The sequence below is a fragment of the Hemitrygon akajei genome, chromosome 3, assembly GCF_048418815.1.
Source record: "Hemitrygon akajei chromosome 3, sHemAka1.3, whole genome shotgun sequence".
In the NCBI taxonomy this organism is placed as follows: domain Eukaryota; kingdom Metazoa; phylum Chordata; class Chondrichthyes; order Myliobatiformes; family Dasyatidae; genus Hemitrygon; species Hemitrygon akajei.
In genome coordinates, this window is record NC_133126.1 from 192,043,349 (window position 1) to 192,061,249 (window position 17,901).

At 43.7% G+C, this 17,901-nt stretch overlaps 1 protein-coding gene across 1 annotated transcript in view; it reads right to left on the minus strand.

Annotated features, from left to right (window-relative positions):
- Window positions 1–835: 835 nt before the first annotated feature.
- The window catches only part of LOC140725764 (probable G-protein coupled receptor 149), a 69,057-nt gene continuing 51,991 nt past the window's right edge, over window positions 836–17,901 (minus strand). Inside the window, exon 4 of the mRNA XM_073041642.1 lies at window positions 836–5,798. Within this exon, the coding sequence (XP_072897743.1) occupies window positions 5,226–5,798 (573 nt within the window). The 3' untranslated portion in view covers window positions 836–5,225. The remainder of the gene's footprint in view (window positions 5,799–17,901) is intronic.

The window sequence follows — 17,901 nt, forward strand, 5'->3', positions numbered from 1 at the left end:
CCTACGCGACTCCCTTGTCCACTTGTCCCCCCCATCCCTTCCCACCGATCTCCCTCCTGGCACTTATCCTTGTAAGCGGATCAAGTGCTACATCTGCCCTTACACTTCCTCCCTCACCACCATTCAGGGCCTCAGACAGTCCTTCCAGGTGAGGCGACACTTCACCTGTGAGTCGGCTGGTGTGGTATACTGTGTCCGGTGCTCCCGGTGTGGCCTTTTATATATTGGTGAGACCTGACGCAGACTGGGAGACCGTTTCGCTGAACACCTACGCTCGGTCCGCCAGAAAAAGCAGGATCTTCCAGTGGCCACGCATTTTAATTCCACATCCCATTCCCATTCTGATATGTCTATCCATGGTCTCCTCTACTGTCAAAATGAATCCAAACTCAGGTTGGAGGAACAACATCTTATATACTGGCTGGGTAGCCTCCAACCTGATGGCATGAACATTGACTTCTCTAACTTCTGTTAATGCCCCTCCTCCCCTTCTTACCCCATCCCTGACATATTTAGTTGTTTGCCTGTTCTCCATCTCCCTCTGGTGCTTCTCCCCCCCCTTTCTTTCTCCCGAGGCCTCCTGTCCCATGATCCTTTCCCTTCTCCAGCTCTGGATCACTTTCGCCAATCACCTTTCCAGCTCTTAGCTTCATCCCACCCCCTCCGGTCCTCTCCTATCATTTCGCATTTCCCCCTCCCCCACTACTTTCAAATTTCATACTATCTTTCCATTCGATTAGTCCTGACGAAGGGTCTCAGCCCGAAACGTCGACAGTGCTTCTCCCTATAGATGCTGCCTGGCCTGCTGTGTTCCACCAGCATTTTGTGTGTGTTGTGTTTGAATTTCCAGCATATGCAGATTTCCTCGTGTTTGCTGTGTGAATTACTGGTGTTCAGTTTTATTTTTATTTTTATAGGAAGGATATGTAAGATTGAGAAGGGGTGCAGAGGGGATTTAACAGGATGTTGCCTGGACTAGAGAGCATGTCTAGAGGATAGGTTAAGTGAGCTATGGCTTTTCTCTTTGGAGTGAAGGACGATGAAAGTTAATTTGATAGAGGGGTACAAGGTACTAAGAGGCACAAGTTGAGAGGATAGCCAGAGACTTTGTCCTAGGGCAGAAATGGGTAATACAAGGGGGCATAATTTGAAGTTGATTGGATGAAAGTATAAGTAAACACTTGAAAGTAAATGAAGTATCTTCCAGCAAGCAGACCATGGGCAGCTGATACATTGGAGCATTACCAGCTCCAGGTTCCCTCCAAGACTCTCTCATTCCAACCTGCAAATCCATTGTCTGCCTTTTATCACTGTTGGCTGTAAACACCAGAAGAACCCTCCCCAACAACATCTGGGAGCACCTTCACCAGGGGGACTAACAATTCCAGAAGGTGGCTCAATGCCAACCTCTCAAGTTCAGTTAAGGATGGACAATAGATGCTGGGCTTGGCATCAATGCCAAATCCTGAAAAAATAATAATCTTTAAAATGAGGTACACAGGTTATTAAAATGGCATGGAGTGCCGAGGAGATGGTGGTATGGAAGGGTACAGTAGGGGTGATGAGTATAAGATTAAGGAAGTCATGCTGCTGCTGTATAAAGCTTTAGTCATACGACATTTGGAGTATTTTATATAATTTATTAACTTAGAGATACACCGTGAAACTGGCCCTTCCAGCTTAATGAGCCTTAGCACTCAGCAACCTACCTGTTTAACACTAGACCAATCACAAGACAATTTACAATGACCAATTAACCTATTGACCAGTTCATCTTTGGACAGTGGGAGAAAACCACGTGGTTCATGGAGAGAACATATAAACTCCTTACAGAGGGCAACAGAGTTGAATCTGAACTGTGAATGCCCTGAGTTGTAATAGCATTGCGCTAACCATTACACTACCGTGGCATATTGTTTTCATGCCATGGCATATTGCATGTAGTTCTGGTCACACCATTAGAGGAAGGATATGGGGACTGGGAGAAGAGGCTTACCAGAATGCTGCCTGGATCAGAGAGAATAAGATACAAGGAAAGGTCGGACAAACGTGTATTGTTCTCCCAAGAGCAGTGGTTCCCAACGTGGGGTCCATGGACCCTTTGCTTAATGGTATTGGTCCATGGCATAAAAACTGTTGTGAACCATTGCCCTAGAGTGCTGGTGGCTGAGGGGCACATGACAGAGGCCTTTAAAATTATGAGAAGTAAATATAGCGTGGGCAGTCAGAATCATATCCCCATGGTAGAAAAATTCAAACACTGGAGGGGAATGTTTTCAGGCAATGTGAGGAGCAAGATTTTTTAATATTAGTAGTGCCCTGGTTCATATTTTTACTGTTATGCTGTATGAATTTCATCTAGCAGTTCTGCAAGAGCAGTCTGTTCTGCTTTCAGCCTGTTTGGGTTATTGTTGAAGATAGGGGATGAGGAGGAATGTGTGCCATCCAATTGGGATGCTCAAATTAAGGGCAGGTTTCTCTGATGGGGCACACTAAGATTAGGCTTGGAGCTTTTTCCAAGAGGAGATGAAGAGGGAGGGAGCAGGAGAGAAGAGGTCGTAGAATTCGACTCGGAGCGGGACAGTGATTTGACGAAGCCAGTGGCGAGTTTGATTGGGGAGCGGTGACTTGGGGAAACTTTGAGCTCCAACTTGTGCACATTTGATTGTTTTATTAAAATGGGCCCCTTTTTTTGTTCTTTTCTTTACTAACCCTTTAGTCAAATTAAGATTCATAAATATAATCTTTTAATTGTATGCGGTGTACTGTCTGTTATTTTGTGGCACTAATTTGCAATAGGGTAGCAAATTACACAGCATCCACTCAAACAGGGGTTTGGGGTGGGAGAGTGCCTCAACCTCATGAGTTTGGTAGGTCCGGAGGTTGTCTTCCCTAGACTTACGCAGCCCAGGAAACCAGGGGGTTTCATGTACAAGCTCAGAGGATGGCAGGTGCTTAGCGTAGGTTACCACGGGTAGTGGTGGAAGCCACCAGTTTGGAGTTAAAGAGGCTTTTAGTTACATGAATATGAAGGGAATGGAGGGATATGGATGAAGCACAGGAAGAAGACATTTTGTGTTCGTTGGCATCAAGAGTAGCAAAACATGTTCCTAGGAACTGAGTTGTAGGGAAAGGGTGAATAGGTTAGGACTTTATTCCCTGGAGGGTAGGAGAAAATGGGAGATTCAATAGAATTGTACAAAATTATGAGGGGTGTAGATAGGGTAAATGCAAGTGGGCTTTTTCCATTGAGGTTTAGCGAGACTAGAACTAGAGGTCCCAGGTTAAAGGGTGAAATGTCAAATGCTTAAGGGAAACACGAGGGGGAATTTCTTCACTCTGAGGGTGGTGTGAGTGTGATGCGAGCTGTTAGTGGAAGTCCCGGATGCAGCTTCATTTTCAGCATTGGAGAGAAATTTGAATAGGTACATATACTGATGGGAGGGGTATGAAGGGCTATGATACAGGTTCAGGTTGGTGTGACTACGCAGATTAATTGGTTAGCATGGACTAGATGGACCAAAGGGCCTGATTCTGTGCTGTAGTGTTCTATGACTCTATGACTACAACACCATGGGCAGAGTGGCTTGTCCAGTGCGGTACTATCCGAAGTTCTGTGGTCTGTAACCAGAAGTCTGTAACACAAAGATCTACTTTAGACCTTAAAAAATGGATTTCAAGGGCCGGAAATTGCATCGAGCAGAGAGAAGCCCTCACTACAGCTGGAACTCCAGGAGAAGCTCTGGGAACTCCGCCTTACAAAGGATATGTTGGTCTAGGAGGGTGGTGTAGTGATGATTTAGCAGACACCAGGTCTTTGTGAGTTAATTTACGCAGGACAGTTACACAACCAATGTTACAATTCCCAGAATTTGGAGGATTAAATGGTGACATGAACAAATCCTTCAATGTGCTTAGGAGAATAGTTAAGAGAATTTAGAGAGAGTTTTCCATTGTTAGGCAAGAGTAGACGAAGGAGCCAAACTTAACAGGATCGTGGTTTCAGGAGTGAGTCTGGGAAATGCTTCTCTGTGCAGAGGGTATCAGAAGGTGCAAACAGCACTGGGTTAATTATTAGTTTTGAATCTGAGGTTGATAGAAAATTTTGCTGTCAGAAATATTCTTGAACTGACCTGCACAATGCTAATCACTACCTTGCTGCAGCAACATTATGACACATTGCAGTACAATGGGCTTTGTTTTATCTTGTTCCGATTTTGCTCTTTCTTGTAATTGTATATAATGTATGTTAATTTATAAATTTCTTGTGAACGTTCTTTTTCTGACGCTATATGGAAGTAATAATTATGGCATGGATGGTCCCAAGCCCAACTGCAAAAGCAGGAGGATTAGGCATGAGGCTAGCAACCCCATCCCATAAAAACCTAGTGCTACAGAAACAACAACAGAAGCTCCAAAGAGCTCATCCCTGGGAGAGAAAGGATCTTTGAAAGACTGGCCCAGGACAGAGAACTCTGGGGAGCCTCTGTTGGTGACCTCTGCCCTTGTAGGGGTGATGGGTTTAAGAGAAAGAAGAGATATGCCTATGATGCTGTTGCAATTAAGTTGCATGTATGTTATCAAAGTCAAAGTGGAGTTTGTTATCACATGCGCAGGAGTATGTGTATGCATGGGTGCAATGAAAATCTTCCAGCAAAATCACAGACACGCATCAGATAAGCAGCATCTACTAGAAAAAAAAGACTTAAATTTAGCACAGTTTTTACAAGAAAGAACACAATTAGAACAAAAAAAAGTCTGTTTTGGTGGGCAGCATGGTAGTGTATCGGTTAGCTCCTCACTTTACAGAGCCAATGGTCGAGGTTCAATTCCTGCAAGTTGCCTGTAAGGAGCTTGCGCGTTCTCTCTGTGGGTTTCCTCTGGGTGCTCTGGTTTCCTCCCACATCTCAAAGACAAAAGGCTAATTAGTCACGTGGGTGTAATCGGGTAGCACGGGCTAGTTGGGCTGGAAATGCCTGTTACAGGGCTGTATCTCTGAATGAATCATACATAGTGTTGCTAAACTGCTGTGATCAGAGTACTTCTGCTCAGATATGCTTGTGCACATGACAATAAATTCGACTTTTGACCTATTCATGGGAACGGGCACGTTGATGGAGCAAGGTCAACCCAGACTGTCGTCAGTGGCTGAACATTCTCAAGGTTGTGAGGTGGTGAACACGTGCCCACATCCTGGCGTCCAAGCAGTACTGGCCCGGCAACAATCAGCAGTTCTTCGAGCATTCCTCCCTCTTTCTGTAAGCCTCGTTCAGGAGCTGTATCTCTTCCCGGTAGCCGGACGGATCCTGGTGCTGCTTGTGGCTGTTCTGCCGGTGGGCCTCCACGGTGTCCGGGATGGAGATGCTGATGTCGCTGCCGGAGCGGTTGGTGGGGATGAGCAACGAGTACGAGGCCGACTCAGCCAGGTCAACGGAGATGAAGCGGTTCTCCCGGCGGGAGTAGCGCAGGGAGGGCGAGCGGATGTGGGCAGAGGATTGGCTGATGTTGCTGATGATGGAGACGGTATCCAGTGCTTCCTCGTTCTCGCAGATCTCCAGGACTTCCAGGTGGATCTTGACGTTGGTGTCAGCGAGGTTCCCTGGCGAGTCCTCACTGCTGGGCTCATGGCCCACACTCTTTGAGCGGTACACCTCCACCTTCTTGGCCACCGGCGTGATCTTCTGGCCGTCGCCGCTGATTTCGTACGTAGACAGCGAGAGGGTCTTGCCGGTGGATGGGGCGTGCAGCGACACCATTCCTTGGAAGGCGCACACGGGGATCGACAGAGCACCAGGCCGCTGGAGGCAAGAACAAAAACAGAATCACCTAAAACAGATGTCACCAAAACATTTTGACAAACTTCTATAGATGTACAGCGAACAGTCTCCAAACTGGTATCATTATGGTATGGTATGGAAAAGCCACTGCCCAATCCATCACTAATACATACTGATGCAATTCTGTTTCTATGTTATATTGACTATCCTGTTGTACATTATATTTATTATCAATTACTATAAATTGCACATTTAGACGGAGATGTAACGTAAAGATTTTCACTCCTCATGTATATGAAGTATGCAAGTAATGAAGTCAATTCAATTTAATTCAGAGGAAATACTCTCCCCACCACCGAGCACAGAGCTGCCATGAGAAAGCAGCATCTATCATCAAGGACCCCACCATCCAGGCCATGCTCTCTCCTCACTGCTGCCAATAGATCCGACACCACCAGCTTCAGGAACAGTTATTACCCTTCAGCCATCAGGCTCCTGTGCCAGTGAGGTTAACTTCACTCACCTCTGCGCTGAACTGATTCCACAACCTATGGACTCACTTGCAAGGGATTTAAAACTCGTATCTATTTTCTTTTTCTGCTTCTTTGTATGATTTAACTTTAAATTCCTGCATGTCACTATCTCAGAGCACCTGTCCTGGACCCATCATATAAATATAATTGTGAAGAAAGCACCACAGCACCTCTACTTCCTCAGGAGTCTGTGCAGAATCAGTATCTCGTCAAAAACCTTTGCAAACTTCTGTAGATGGGTGGTGAACGGTGTGCTGACTGGCTGCATTCCGGCCTGCTATGGGAACACCAATGCTTTGAGTGGAAAATTGTAGAGGGTAGTGGATTTGGCCCAGTACATCATGGTAAAAGCCTCCCAACCATTGAGTGCATCTTTGGGAAATGTTGCTGTAGAGAAGCAGCATCAGGTAGAAAGTACAAGTGCCTCAGGACTCGCACCACCAGGTTCAAGAATAGTTACTACCCCTCAACTATCAGTCTCTTGAACAAAAGGTGCTAATTACACTCATTTAAGGACTCGTATCTTTTTATTTCATGCTCGTTATTTATTACTAATTATTTGTATCTGCATTGCATAGTTTGTTGTCCATTGACCCTCTTCACAGTTACTGTTCTATAGATTTGTTAAGTATGTCCACAGGAAATAAAATCCCAGAGTTGTATGTGGTGACATGTATGTACTTTGAAAATAAATTTTACTTTGAGATTTGATTTGTCTTCATTTGCACATTGGTTGTTAGCTTTTGTTTATGTACAGTTTAAATTCTATTGCATTTTTAAAATTTTCCTGTACAAGATAATGAGTCACACTGTGGTATAGAGCGACATACAGTATGTACTTTAATAATAAGTTTTACTTTGATTTTGACTTTGATTAACTTTATTCTCCCCTGCACAAAAACATGGCCATTTCAAGAGCAAAAAATACTTTGAGAAACAGGCAACATTTATGGATCTCCATGTCGCTGACAATACTGGTGTGTGTTAGCATGGGTATTTAGTCAACTGCTCTAGTCTCCCTACCCCCTTGAAAGTGTGGCTAGGCATAGCTTGAATGCTGCCTCTAAATTTGTTAATGATATAACTATTGTTGCTGAATTTCAGATGGTTACAAGAGGGCGTAGAGGAGTGACATGTACCAGCTAGTTGAGTGGTGCTGCAGCAACAACCTGGCACTCAACATCAGTAAGACCAAGGAATAGATTGTGGACTTCAGTAAGGGTAGGACAAGGGAGCACACACCAGTCCTCACTGAGGGATTAGAAGTGGAAAGATCGAGCATTTTGAACATCTCTGCAGATGTTGGCATCTGGAGCAAAATCCCAAAGTGCTGGAAGAAAGCAACTCAGGCAGCACCTGCAGAGACAAAGAGATGGTCGATTTTTTGGGTTAGGCCCCTGCGTCAGGACTGAGAGTGCAGAGAAGAGACAGCCAGTACATAGGAGTGGGAGGCAGGGGTGAGACAGGGTCTGGGAGGTGATAGGTGGAACCTGATAAGGGAGGAGTGATGAGTCAATGGAACAAGTTGAGGGAGGGGACAGGAAAGGTGAACCAAGTGAGAAGAGCCCAGGTAGACAGGTATGTCGGTGATGGGGAGATGAGCCAGGTGTGAGAGGGGTGATGTCCTGGTCATGGGTGGGCAGTGGGGAAGTAAGGATGGAAAAGTTCAACAAATGGGTAGAGACTTGGGTGGAAATGGGAAAAGAACACAGGGGGTGAATTGACTGTCTTTCCCCATAGTCGCTGCTTGACCCTCTGAGTGTTTCCAGCATTTCTGATTTAATTTCTGATTTCCAACAACTTTTTAAAATACAGTGGCATGTGTGAGTGGGTGGAAGGGTAGACAAATTTCCTTGCAGACTTTTCACAATTTCACCCACAGTACCACAATGAGGGGATATTTCATTTGTGGTTTTAAATAGGTAGGATTTTACAAAGATTGTCCAGATTTCCCAACTGTTCTTCCAGGCATCATAGACCAGGAAAACTCAGAGCCCTGGATCACTATGGGTAAACTTTCCAGCCATCCATGGCCCGCAGGTAGCGCAGAGTTGAGTTACAGGATTCAGTAAGGCTTATCTCACTTGGCTGTTGCTCCCCCCACCAAATAAAATAGAAGCAAGCTCTCCAAACCTATCCCGTCCACTGGTGTCAAAGGTGAGCTGCCTTTGGACTATGGAGACTGGCAGCCCGACATTTTGCATTTTTTCAATTCCATTAATGGTGTAATTTCTGGTTGTGAAATGCAACTCAATCCTCAATTGACAGAAACAGATTAACAGAAGCTGTTGAATCTGACTCCTGAAGGTTGTGAATTCTTCCTCGAGACCTTTCATCCTTTTATCATTGAGGTTCACACACAAAATGCTGGAGCAACTCAGCAGGTCGGGCAGCATCTATGGAGGGAAATATGCAGTCAACATTTTGGGGAGAGACTCAGCCCAAACGTCAGCTGCTTGATCCCCTCCATAGATGCTGCCTGATCTGTTGAGTTTTTCTAGCATTTTGAGTGCCTTGCTCAAAATTTCCAGCATTTGCAGAATCTCTTGTGTTTATCATTGAGGTTTCTTTTCCCTTTCCTTTCCATCTCCTCCTTTTACCTTGCCTCTTTCTTTTGGCCCAACTGCCCTTTCCCTTTATTTATTTCTTTTCCTGGGTTGGATTGGGAGCCAAAATTCAAAAGTTTGAAGTGAATTTATTAAAGTACCTATATGTCACCATATACAGTACAACCTGCGATTCATTGTCTTTCAGGCATTCACATTAGAACAGAGAAATACAATAAAATCAATGAAAACCTACAAAAGACAAACTGTACAAAAACAAAAAAAATGTATTATTTATCAAGAACGTAAGCTGTAGAGTCCTTGAAAGTGAGTCCATAGGTTGTGGAATCAGTTCAGCGTAGACGTGAGTGAAGTTATCCACACTGGTTCAGGAGTCAGATGATTGAGAAGTAATAACTGTTCCTGACCTAGTGGTGTGGGACCTAAGGCTCTTGTACCTCCTACCCGATGGTAGTAGTGAGAGGGCAGCATGGTCTGGATGGTGGGGGTCATTGATAATGGATGCTGCTTTCTTGTGGCAGCTCTCCTTGCAGGTGTGCTCAGTGGTGGAGATGGCTTTGCCCATGATAGTCAGGCCTGTATCCACCTCTTTCTGTTGGGTTTTCCATTCTGGGCTTTGGTGTTTCCACACCAGCTGCAAAGGAACCAGTCAGGATAGTTTCCCTCTCTAACTTTTGCCTGATTTCTCCATTGTTCTGCTAACTTTAGGAGACTATTGGGTCTGGTATTTGAATAACTAGTTTTCGCTCCTGCTGCATTCCTTCACTTCCCGCACAGAAATAGCCACTCACCCCATTGATAGAGCAGTACTTTGTTGCTATTAAATCACACAAGTATCAACACATCACAGGAACCAACCACCCCTCCATGGACTCTGTCTACACGTCTCACCGAACAGTAAAACAGACAACAAAATCAAGGATCCCATCGACCCTGGACTCTCCCATCAGGTAGAGATACAAGCATGTTCCACCAGGCTTGAGGACAACTTTTATTGCCCTATTGTAAGACGACTGAATGGACCGCTACTTAGAGATACAGCATGGTAAGAGGCATTTCCAGTCCAATGGGCCTACACTGCCCAAGTATACCCATACTTGACCAACTAACCCACAAATCTTTGGAGTGTGGGAGGAATCTGGAGCTCCTGGAGGAAACCCTCCTGGTCATAGAGAGAATGTACAGACTCCTTACAGATAGCGGCAGAACTGAATCCGGGTTGTTGGCACTGCAATAGCTTTACACAAACATGCCACCCGTCTGCGATGGCAAGACGGACCCTTGGCCACATAATCTACATGTCCCGGACTTGTACGTTACAGTCTGCCTGTTGTGCACTTTCTCTAACTGACAATTTAATCTGCTTTCTATTATTGCTTTTCTTTGTACTGGTGTGATGAAATGATCTCCATCTGGATGGATGGAATGCAGTATAAAAATTTTACTGTCAAAATAATGAACCAGTTTACTAATTAATCATGTTCTTAGGGTGGTGAGGTGAAAACGTGTCTCTACCTAAGGAGTAGTAAGATGCTCCTTCCTTCCGTTAGCCTCCAGGTCACCCTTGGGTAAGGTGTAGCACCTGCTTAGCCCCCTGATTGGGGTCCCATGAAGCCATGGGAGCAGGTGGTGGATGGTGTATGAGCAGCTGGTGTGTATCACAAGTCCTGGTTGTGCAACTATTGACACCAGGCAGACAATCTCTGAAGAGTATTGATTCTGGCTGGAGTCACCCATCTTGTAAAGACATTGCCCAGAAGGCGGGAATGAGAAACCACTTCTGTAGAAAATTTGGCAAGAACAATCATGGTCATGGACAGAGAACAGAATAAAAATGGTGTGAAGCGGTTCTTTCTCACAGGTAACAGATTAAAGACAGGCGGAAGACTATGACTGCCCAAGTCATACGACACGGTACATAATGACGATGATAATGATAATCAGACCTAACTTCCTTCTTCTCCATTGCAAATGCCTATCAAATCCTTTTTGAAGACACTCTTCCAAGCAATAAATTCCAGATCTAAGCTCCTCTCTACGTGAAGAATAAATTGCTGACATTCCCCGTGGTTCGTTGATGGAAATACATCCTCTCAACTGACTGTCAACTAGACATCTTGTACACCTCTATCAAATCTCTCAACATTCAGGATTACAACAATGATTTCTTTTTTCCAAATGTAATTATTTTACGTGAAGCATTTTGAGGAACTCGGTCGTGATAAGCATGATACAAATCCAATCTTATAATCTTAAAAGCTTATTTCTTAAAATATAAATAATCTTGTCAGAATTTGATTTTTATTGCATTATGACATTGACAGAGGAAATTTAATTTCAGCTAATGCTATTCATTTACATTTTCAGAATTGTTAAAAATTGGGCAGGTGCATGTGGAAAATGTATCAGGGATGGAATTCCATTAAGGCCTTATATAATCCTGTAAAAATAGAAAAAGGCAATGTGCTTAATCAAATTACACTTACTTTTCCTAAGTTGTATTCATTTGGTGAAACTTTGCATTTAGAAGAAAGGAAAACTGAGAGCTACTAAATAAAATCTTAGATCTTTGCTTACAGTTGCTGATTGCTGCAAAAGGGACTTGGGAGTCCAGTCCTTATCAGGGTTGACTGAAGGTTAACTTACAGGCTGAGCCAGTGGTGAGGACGGGAAGTGCAATGTTAGCATTTATTTTGAGAGGACCAGAATATAAAAGCAAAGATGTAATGCCGAGGCTTTGTAAAACATTGCCCAGGCCACACTTGTAGTATTTGAGCAGTTTTGGGCCCTTTATCTAAGAAAGGATGTGCTGGCTTTGGGAAGGGTCCAGAGGAGATTTACAAAAATGATTCTGCTAATGGAAGGGTTAATATATGAGGAGTTTTTGATGGCTCTGGGCCAGTACTCACAGGAGTTTAGAAGAATGAGGGGCGATGTCATTGAAACCTGTCGAAAATTGAAAGGCTGAGATAGTGTGGATGTGCAGAGGGTATTTCCTGTAGTGGGGGAGTCTTGGATCTGAGGGCATAGCCTCAAAGTAGCAGGATGTCCTTTTGGAACAAAGATGAGGAGGAATTTCTATTGCCAGTGGGTGCTGAATCTGTGGAATTCATGGCCACAGACAGCTGTGGAGACCAAGTCACTGAGTGTATTTAAGATGAAGGTTCTTGATTAGTAAGGGTTTGAAAGGTTATGGGGAGAAGGCAGGAGAATGGGGTTGAGAGGGATAATAAATCAGCCATGATGGAGGCAGAGGAGACTTGATGGGTCAAATGGCCTAATTCTGCTCCTATGTCATATAGGCTAATAGTCTTATGACTCTGTACATTCTGAAAATTTCACCTTCATCTGTGTCTGGTAGATGATACTGACATGTTATCTTTTACTGCTAAAAATAAAAATCAGTTAAGTATAAATGTGAAATACTGTATGCATTTTCAGTTTCAACTGAGAATATTATCCTCATTTCTGTTCCCAAGGTATGTCCTTGTATTCTGAGGCTGTGCTCTCTGGTCCCGGACTCTCCCACTATTGGAAACACCCTCTCCACATCCACTCTATCTAGGCCTTTGGACAGCAAACCTTTGACTTGCTCTTACAGACACAGTAATTCTATGGCTTGTCTGGTTGAGGCTTTGATCAGAGGTGACCACTCAGGATGCAGATTGCAGAAAACGTAGCATGGGAATTACACTCAGTGGCCACCTGTTCGTTAATACACAAAAGCTTGCAGACATGGTCATGATGTTCAGTTGTTGTTCAGACCAAAATGTCAGAATGGGGAACAAATGTGATCTAAGCGACTTTGACTGTGGAGTGATTGTTCGTGCCAGACGGAGTGGTCTGACTATCTCAGAAACTGCAGACTTCCTGGGATTTTCATGCACAACAGTCTCCAGGGTTTACAGAGAATGGAGCCTGAAATGGAAACATCCAGTGAGCAGCAGATCGGGGGTGAAATCACCTTGTTAATGAGAGAGGTCAGACTGGTTCAATCTGACGGAAGGCAACAGCAACTCAAATAACCACACGTTACTACAGTGGTGTACAGAAGAGCATCTCTGAATGCGCAGCACATCAGAATCATGTTTATTATTACTTCCGGCATGTGTCAGGGAATTCGTTAACCTAGCAGCAGCGGTACAATGCAATACATGATAATATAGAAAAAATGAATAAGTAAATCAATTTCAGTAAGTATATACTGTATGTTTATTAAATATATTTAAAAAGTGCAAAAACAGTAATAATATACAGTAAAAGTGAGGTAGTGTTCAGGGGTTCAATGTCCATTTAGGAATCATATGGCAGAGGGGAAGAAGCTGTCCTTGAATTGTGGAGTGTGTGCCTTCAGGCTTCTGTACCTCCTTGAAGTCAAACCTTGAAGTGGACATGTCACAGTAGTAGAAGACCACAAACATACACTCAGTGACCACTTGATAGGTTAAGGGGATACCTCATAACAGTGGCCACGAAGTGTAGCTGTCAAGTTGACCAATTAGAATCTTTCTTGTTGGCATTTCCTTAGTCAGTGTAATCCAATTTGTTATCTGCTATCTCATTGGCTGAAAGTCATCTCCATCTTGATGCATGTAAGAATGGAAGATTTCTTTGCTTACGTGGTTGTGACTGGAATGAAATGCAATCATATCCAAACACCCTCACCTCTGACCTGATGAAAGGAAATCAACGATGACGAATTAAAGATAAGGGATAAAGCAAACCTTCATTTATCTCTAGACTGGTAACTCAGGGCTGCCCCAGTAGCATAGCAGATAGTGCGGCACTATTATAGCTAAGGGCGTTCGGATTCTGGAGTTCCATTCTGGCTCCATCTCCAAGGAGTTTGGATGTTCTCCCCATGAGCATGTGGGTTTCCTCCAGTTCCCGATTCCTCCCATAGTCCAAAGTCATACGGGTTATTAGGTTAATTGGTCATTGTAAATTGTCCTTGGTTAGGCTAGGGTTAAATAGGTGACTTGCAGCTCGATAGGCTAGAAAAGCTTGCTCTGCACCATGTCTCTAAATAAATAAAAATATATAAACTCCAGCCATCATAATACATACTGACATGTGGGCAGAGTACAGGAAGGAAATAGAGCTTAGAGACATGGTGTCATGAATACAGCCTTTCCATTAATGTTACCAAAACGAAAGAGCTGGTCATTGACTTCAGGAAGTGGGATGGTGCACTTTCTACTGTTGACATTAGTGGTGCTGAGGTGGAGATGGTTGACACCTTCAAGTTCCTTGATGGAAACATCACCAATAACCTGTTCCGGTTGAGACCATGTAGATGCCATGGCCAAGAAAGAACACCACTGTTGCTACTTCCTCAGAAGGTAAGGAAATTTGGCATTTGACCCTTACTAATTTTTATAGATGCACCATTGAAAAGATCCTACCTAGATGTATCATGGCTTGGACTGGGAGTCCGAAATCGCAAGAAGTTGCAGAGTTGTGAACACAGCTCAGCACATCAGGGAACCCACCTCCATGGACTCTGTCTAAACTACTTGCCACCTTGGGAAAGCAGCCAGATTAATCAAAGACCTCCACACACTCCAGACATTGTCTCTTTCCTCCACCCCCACACCATCCCATCCAACAGCAAATGCTAAAGCCTGAATTCTGATACCACCACCAAGAGATATTAAAAGTTGTAAAAATGATCCCCAGCAGTATTCTCTTGTTCCTGGTCATTAAGTAGTACTGTGCATTCATATGTTGTGTGAAGTAGTAACCCCATTTACCTTTTGCCTTGTTATAACTTTGGCTTTGGACACATTTACAAAGGATTGTAGTTCAGTGCGGTCTTTTCAGAAGTGAAGATTTCTATTGCATTTATTCTGTCTGAGTGCCCTGCCATCTCCCCCCCCCCACAACACTCTCTAACTTACATACACAATCTCACCCTGCACTGCTCACTTTTCACCTTTTATTGCTGCTGCTTCACATATTTACACGACTGCTTGTTTCATTATAATAGCGTTAGCAACATTTTTCTGTCTTACATAAACCTGCACCTCACACTTCATGTCAATCCATCAGTCTGCAGGCGATTCCACCCAGGAACTTGCACTAATATTATTTTGCGACTATGTGCTGTGCTTTGCACCTTAGCTCCTGAGGAACGACGTTTCGTTTGGCTGCATACATGTTGAATGACAATAAACCTGAACTTGAAAGCAGAGGAAGGGAACAGATCACTTCTCTGGTTGTCTAAAGTGCCCTTTATTCACATTCAGTTAGATTCCATACATTAAGACCTGTCGAGATTTTTTTCTCAAAAATTGATAAAATGCTTGGAAAAATTTGCCAGGTTGGTAATTTTCTTTTTAGCGGTTTTCTTTCATGCTACTAATTTTAGAGTCTTCACACCTGACTTTATATTAAAACTGTCTGAAGTTACTTACCTGCAGCATTAATTTCATTAACATTCAACTTGGGAATAATATACTGCCGGTCTATTTGTTGGGTATTTGATTAATAGTAATTACTAATTTCATGATGAATACTTGGCTTTAGCTGTGCATTCTCCATTACTTCAGCTGTTGTTACTGCGATGCCAAAATTATTAATAATTCACATACATTTAGCATGCTTTATGTGTAATAGTGGGGAAGTCCAGCACCAGAGGGCACAGTCGCAGAATGCAAGGAACACAGAATCCCTATAGAACAGAGAGGAGGAATTTCTTTAGCCCGATGGTGGCAAATCCATGGAATTCATTGCCACAGATGGCTGTGGAGGGATGCCATTGGGTATACTTAAAGCTGACGTTGATAGGTTCTTGATTAGTAAGGACATCATAGGTTATGGAGAGGATGCAGGAGAATGGGGTTAAGAGAAAAAAAATAGAGCAAGCAGGATCTCCCAGCAGCCACCCGTTTCAAATCTACTTCCCATTCCCATTTCGACATGTCAGTTCATGGCCTCCTCTACTGTCGTGATGAGGCCACACTCATTTTGGAGTAGCAACACTTTATATTCCGTCTGGGTAGCTTCCAACCTGCTGGCATGAATATTGATTTCTTGAATTTTGGGTAACTGCCACCCCTCCCTTCACCATTCCCCATTCCCATTCCCCTCTCACTTCATCTCCATATCTGCCTATTTCCTCCCTCTGGTGCCCCTTCATCCCTTTTTTTCATGCTCTTTTATCCTCACCTATCAGATTCCCTCTCCTCCTGCCCTTTATCTCTTTCAACAATCAACTTCCCAACTCTTTACTTCACACCCTCCCCCTCTCCCAATTTCACCCATTACCTACCACCTTGCACTTCTTCCCATATCCTCTTACTCTGACTTCTCAACTTATCCCCCTCGTCCTGATGAAGGGTCTCAGCCCGAAATGTTGACTGTTTACTCTTTTTCATAGATGCTGCCTGGCCTGCCGAGTTTCTCCAACAATTTGTGTGTGTTAATTCTGCTCTTCTGTTACAGTCTTATAGCACAAGAACATCTTCTATCCCACTATCATAAGCCTATTAAAAAGAACTCTTGTACGATAAGACTGACTCAATCTACCTTGTCATGGCCCTGAACCTTGTTGTCTTTCTACACTGCAATTTCCCTGAAACTAACACTTTTTTCTGCATTCTGCCATTGTTTTTCCTTGTAATGACTCTGTGCACTGATGGGATAAATTAATCTGTATGGATGGTCTGCCAGACAAAGTTCTTCACATTCCCCAGTCCATGACAATACAAAACCAAAGACCAGAGAGTGAAGTGCAACGTATAACCCAGCTCAGATTTCAAGTGGAATGCAGCAGGCCAGGCAGCATCTACAGGGAGAAGCACTGTCGACGTTTCGGGCCGAGACCCTTTGTGAGCCTGGCCTGCTGCGTTCCACCAGCATTTTGTGCGTGTTGCTTGAATTTCTAGCATCTGCAGATTTCCTCATGTCAGATTTCAAGTTCTCTTCAACTCATGTTCTCAATATCTATTTATTGCTTTTAATTATTTTGATCTTTTTTTAATCTCCTTTTGTATTTGCACACTCTTTTTTGCCTCTTGCACAGTGGTTGTTTGTCCAAAACACAAAAATACAACTGCAGATGCTGTGGATCAAAGAATACGAACACAACGCTGGAAGAACTCAGCAGGTCAGGCAGCATCCGTGAGAAAAGAGTAGCCAACGTTTCAGGCCGAGACCCTTCATCAGGAATGGGATGTCCATCTTGTTGTGTGCAGTTAGTCATTGATTGTATTGATTCTTTGCATTTACTCTGAATGCCTGCAAGGAAGTGAATCTCAGCAAAGTTTATGGGGACATGCTTGTACTTTGAGAACAAACTTACTTTGAATTTGGAAATTTGAACTGCAGGGTTCACTTGTAAAACTGGGAGAAAATGCAACAAAGTCTGTTCTCCAGCTAGTTCACCCATAGGGGAGCAAAGTGTGGAGACACCAACCCATTGGAAACACAGTCAGAGAGCTGTACATCTTAGAAACAGGCCTATTGACTCACAACATCTAAGCTGAGAACTGCCGGACTCACTGAATTCCTGCAGCTTTTTCAGTGTGCTGGCAAAATACACTCAGTGGTCACTTTATTAGGTAGCACCTGTATCTAAAAAGAGACCACTGAGAGGAAGTTCATGCTCTTCTGCTGCTGCAGCCCATCCACCTCGGGGTTTGATGTGCTATGCATTCAGAGATGCTCTTCTGCACTCCACTATTGTAATGAGTGGTTATTTGACTTACTGTCCCGTTCCCGTCAGCTTATACCAGTCTGACTACTCTCTTCTGACCTCTCTCATTATCAAGTCGTCTTTACCCACAAGACCGCCACTCACTGGATGTCTTTGTTTTTTTGCAGCGTTCTTTGTAAACTCTGGAGACTGTTGTGCATGAAAACCCCAGGATATCAGCACTTTCTGAGACCGCATCTGGCATCAACAATTATTCCACGGCCAGGTTCACTTAGGTAACATTTTTTCCTCACTCCAATGTTTGGGCTGAACAATGGAACCTCTTGACCACGTCTGCATGCTTTTATGCACCAAGTTGCTGCCAC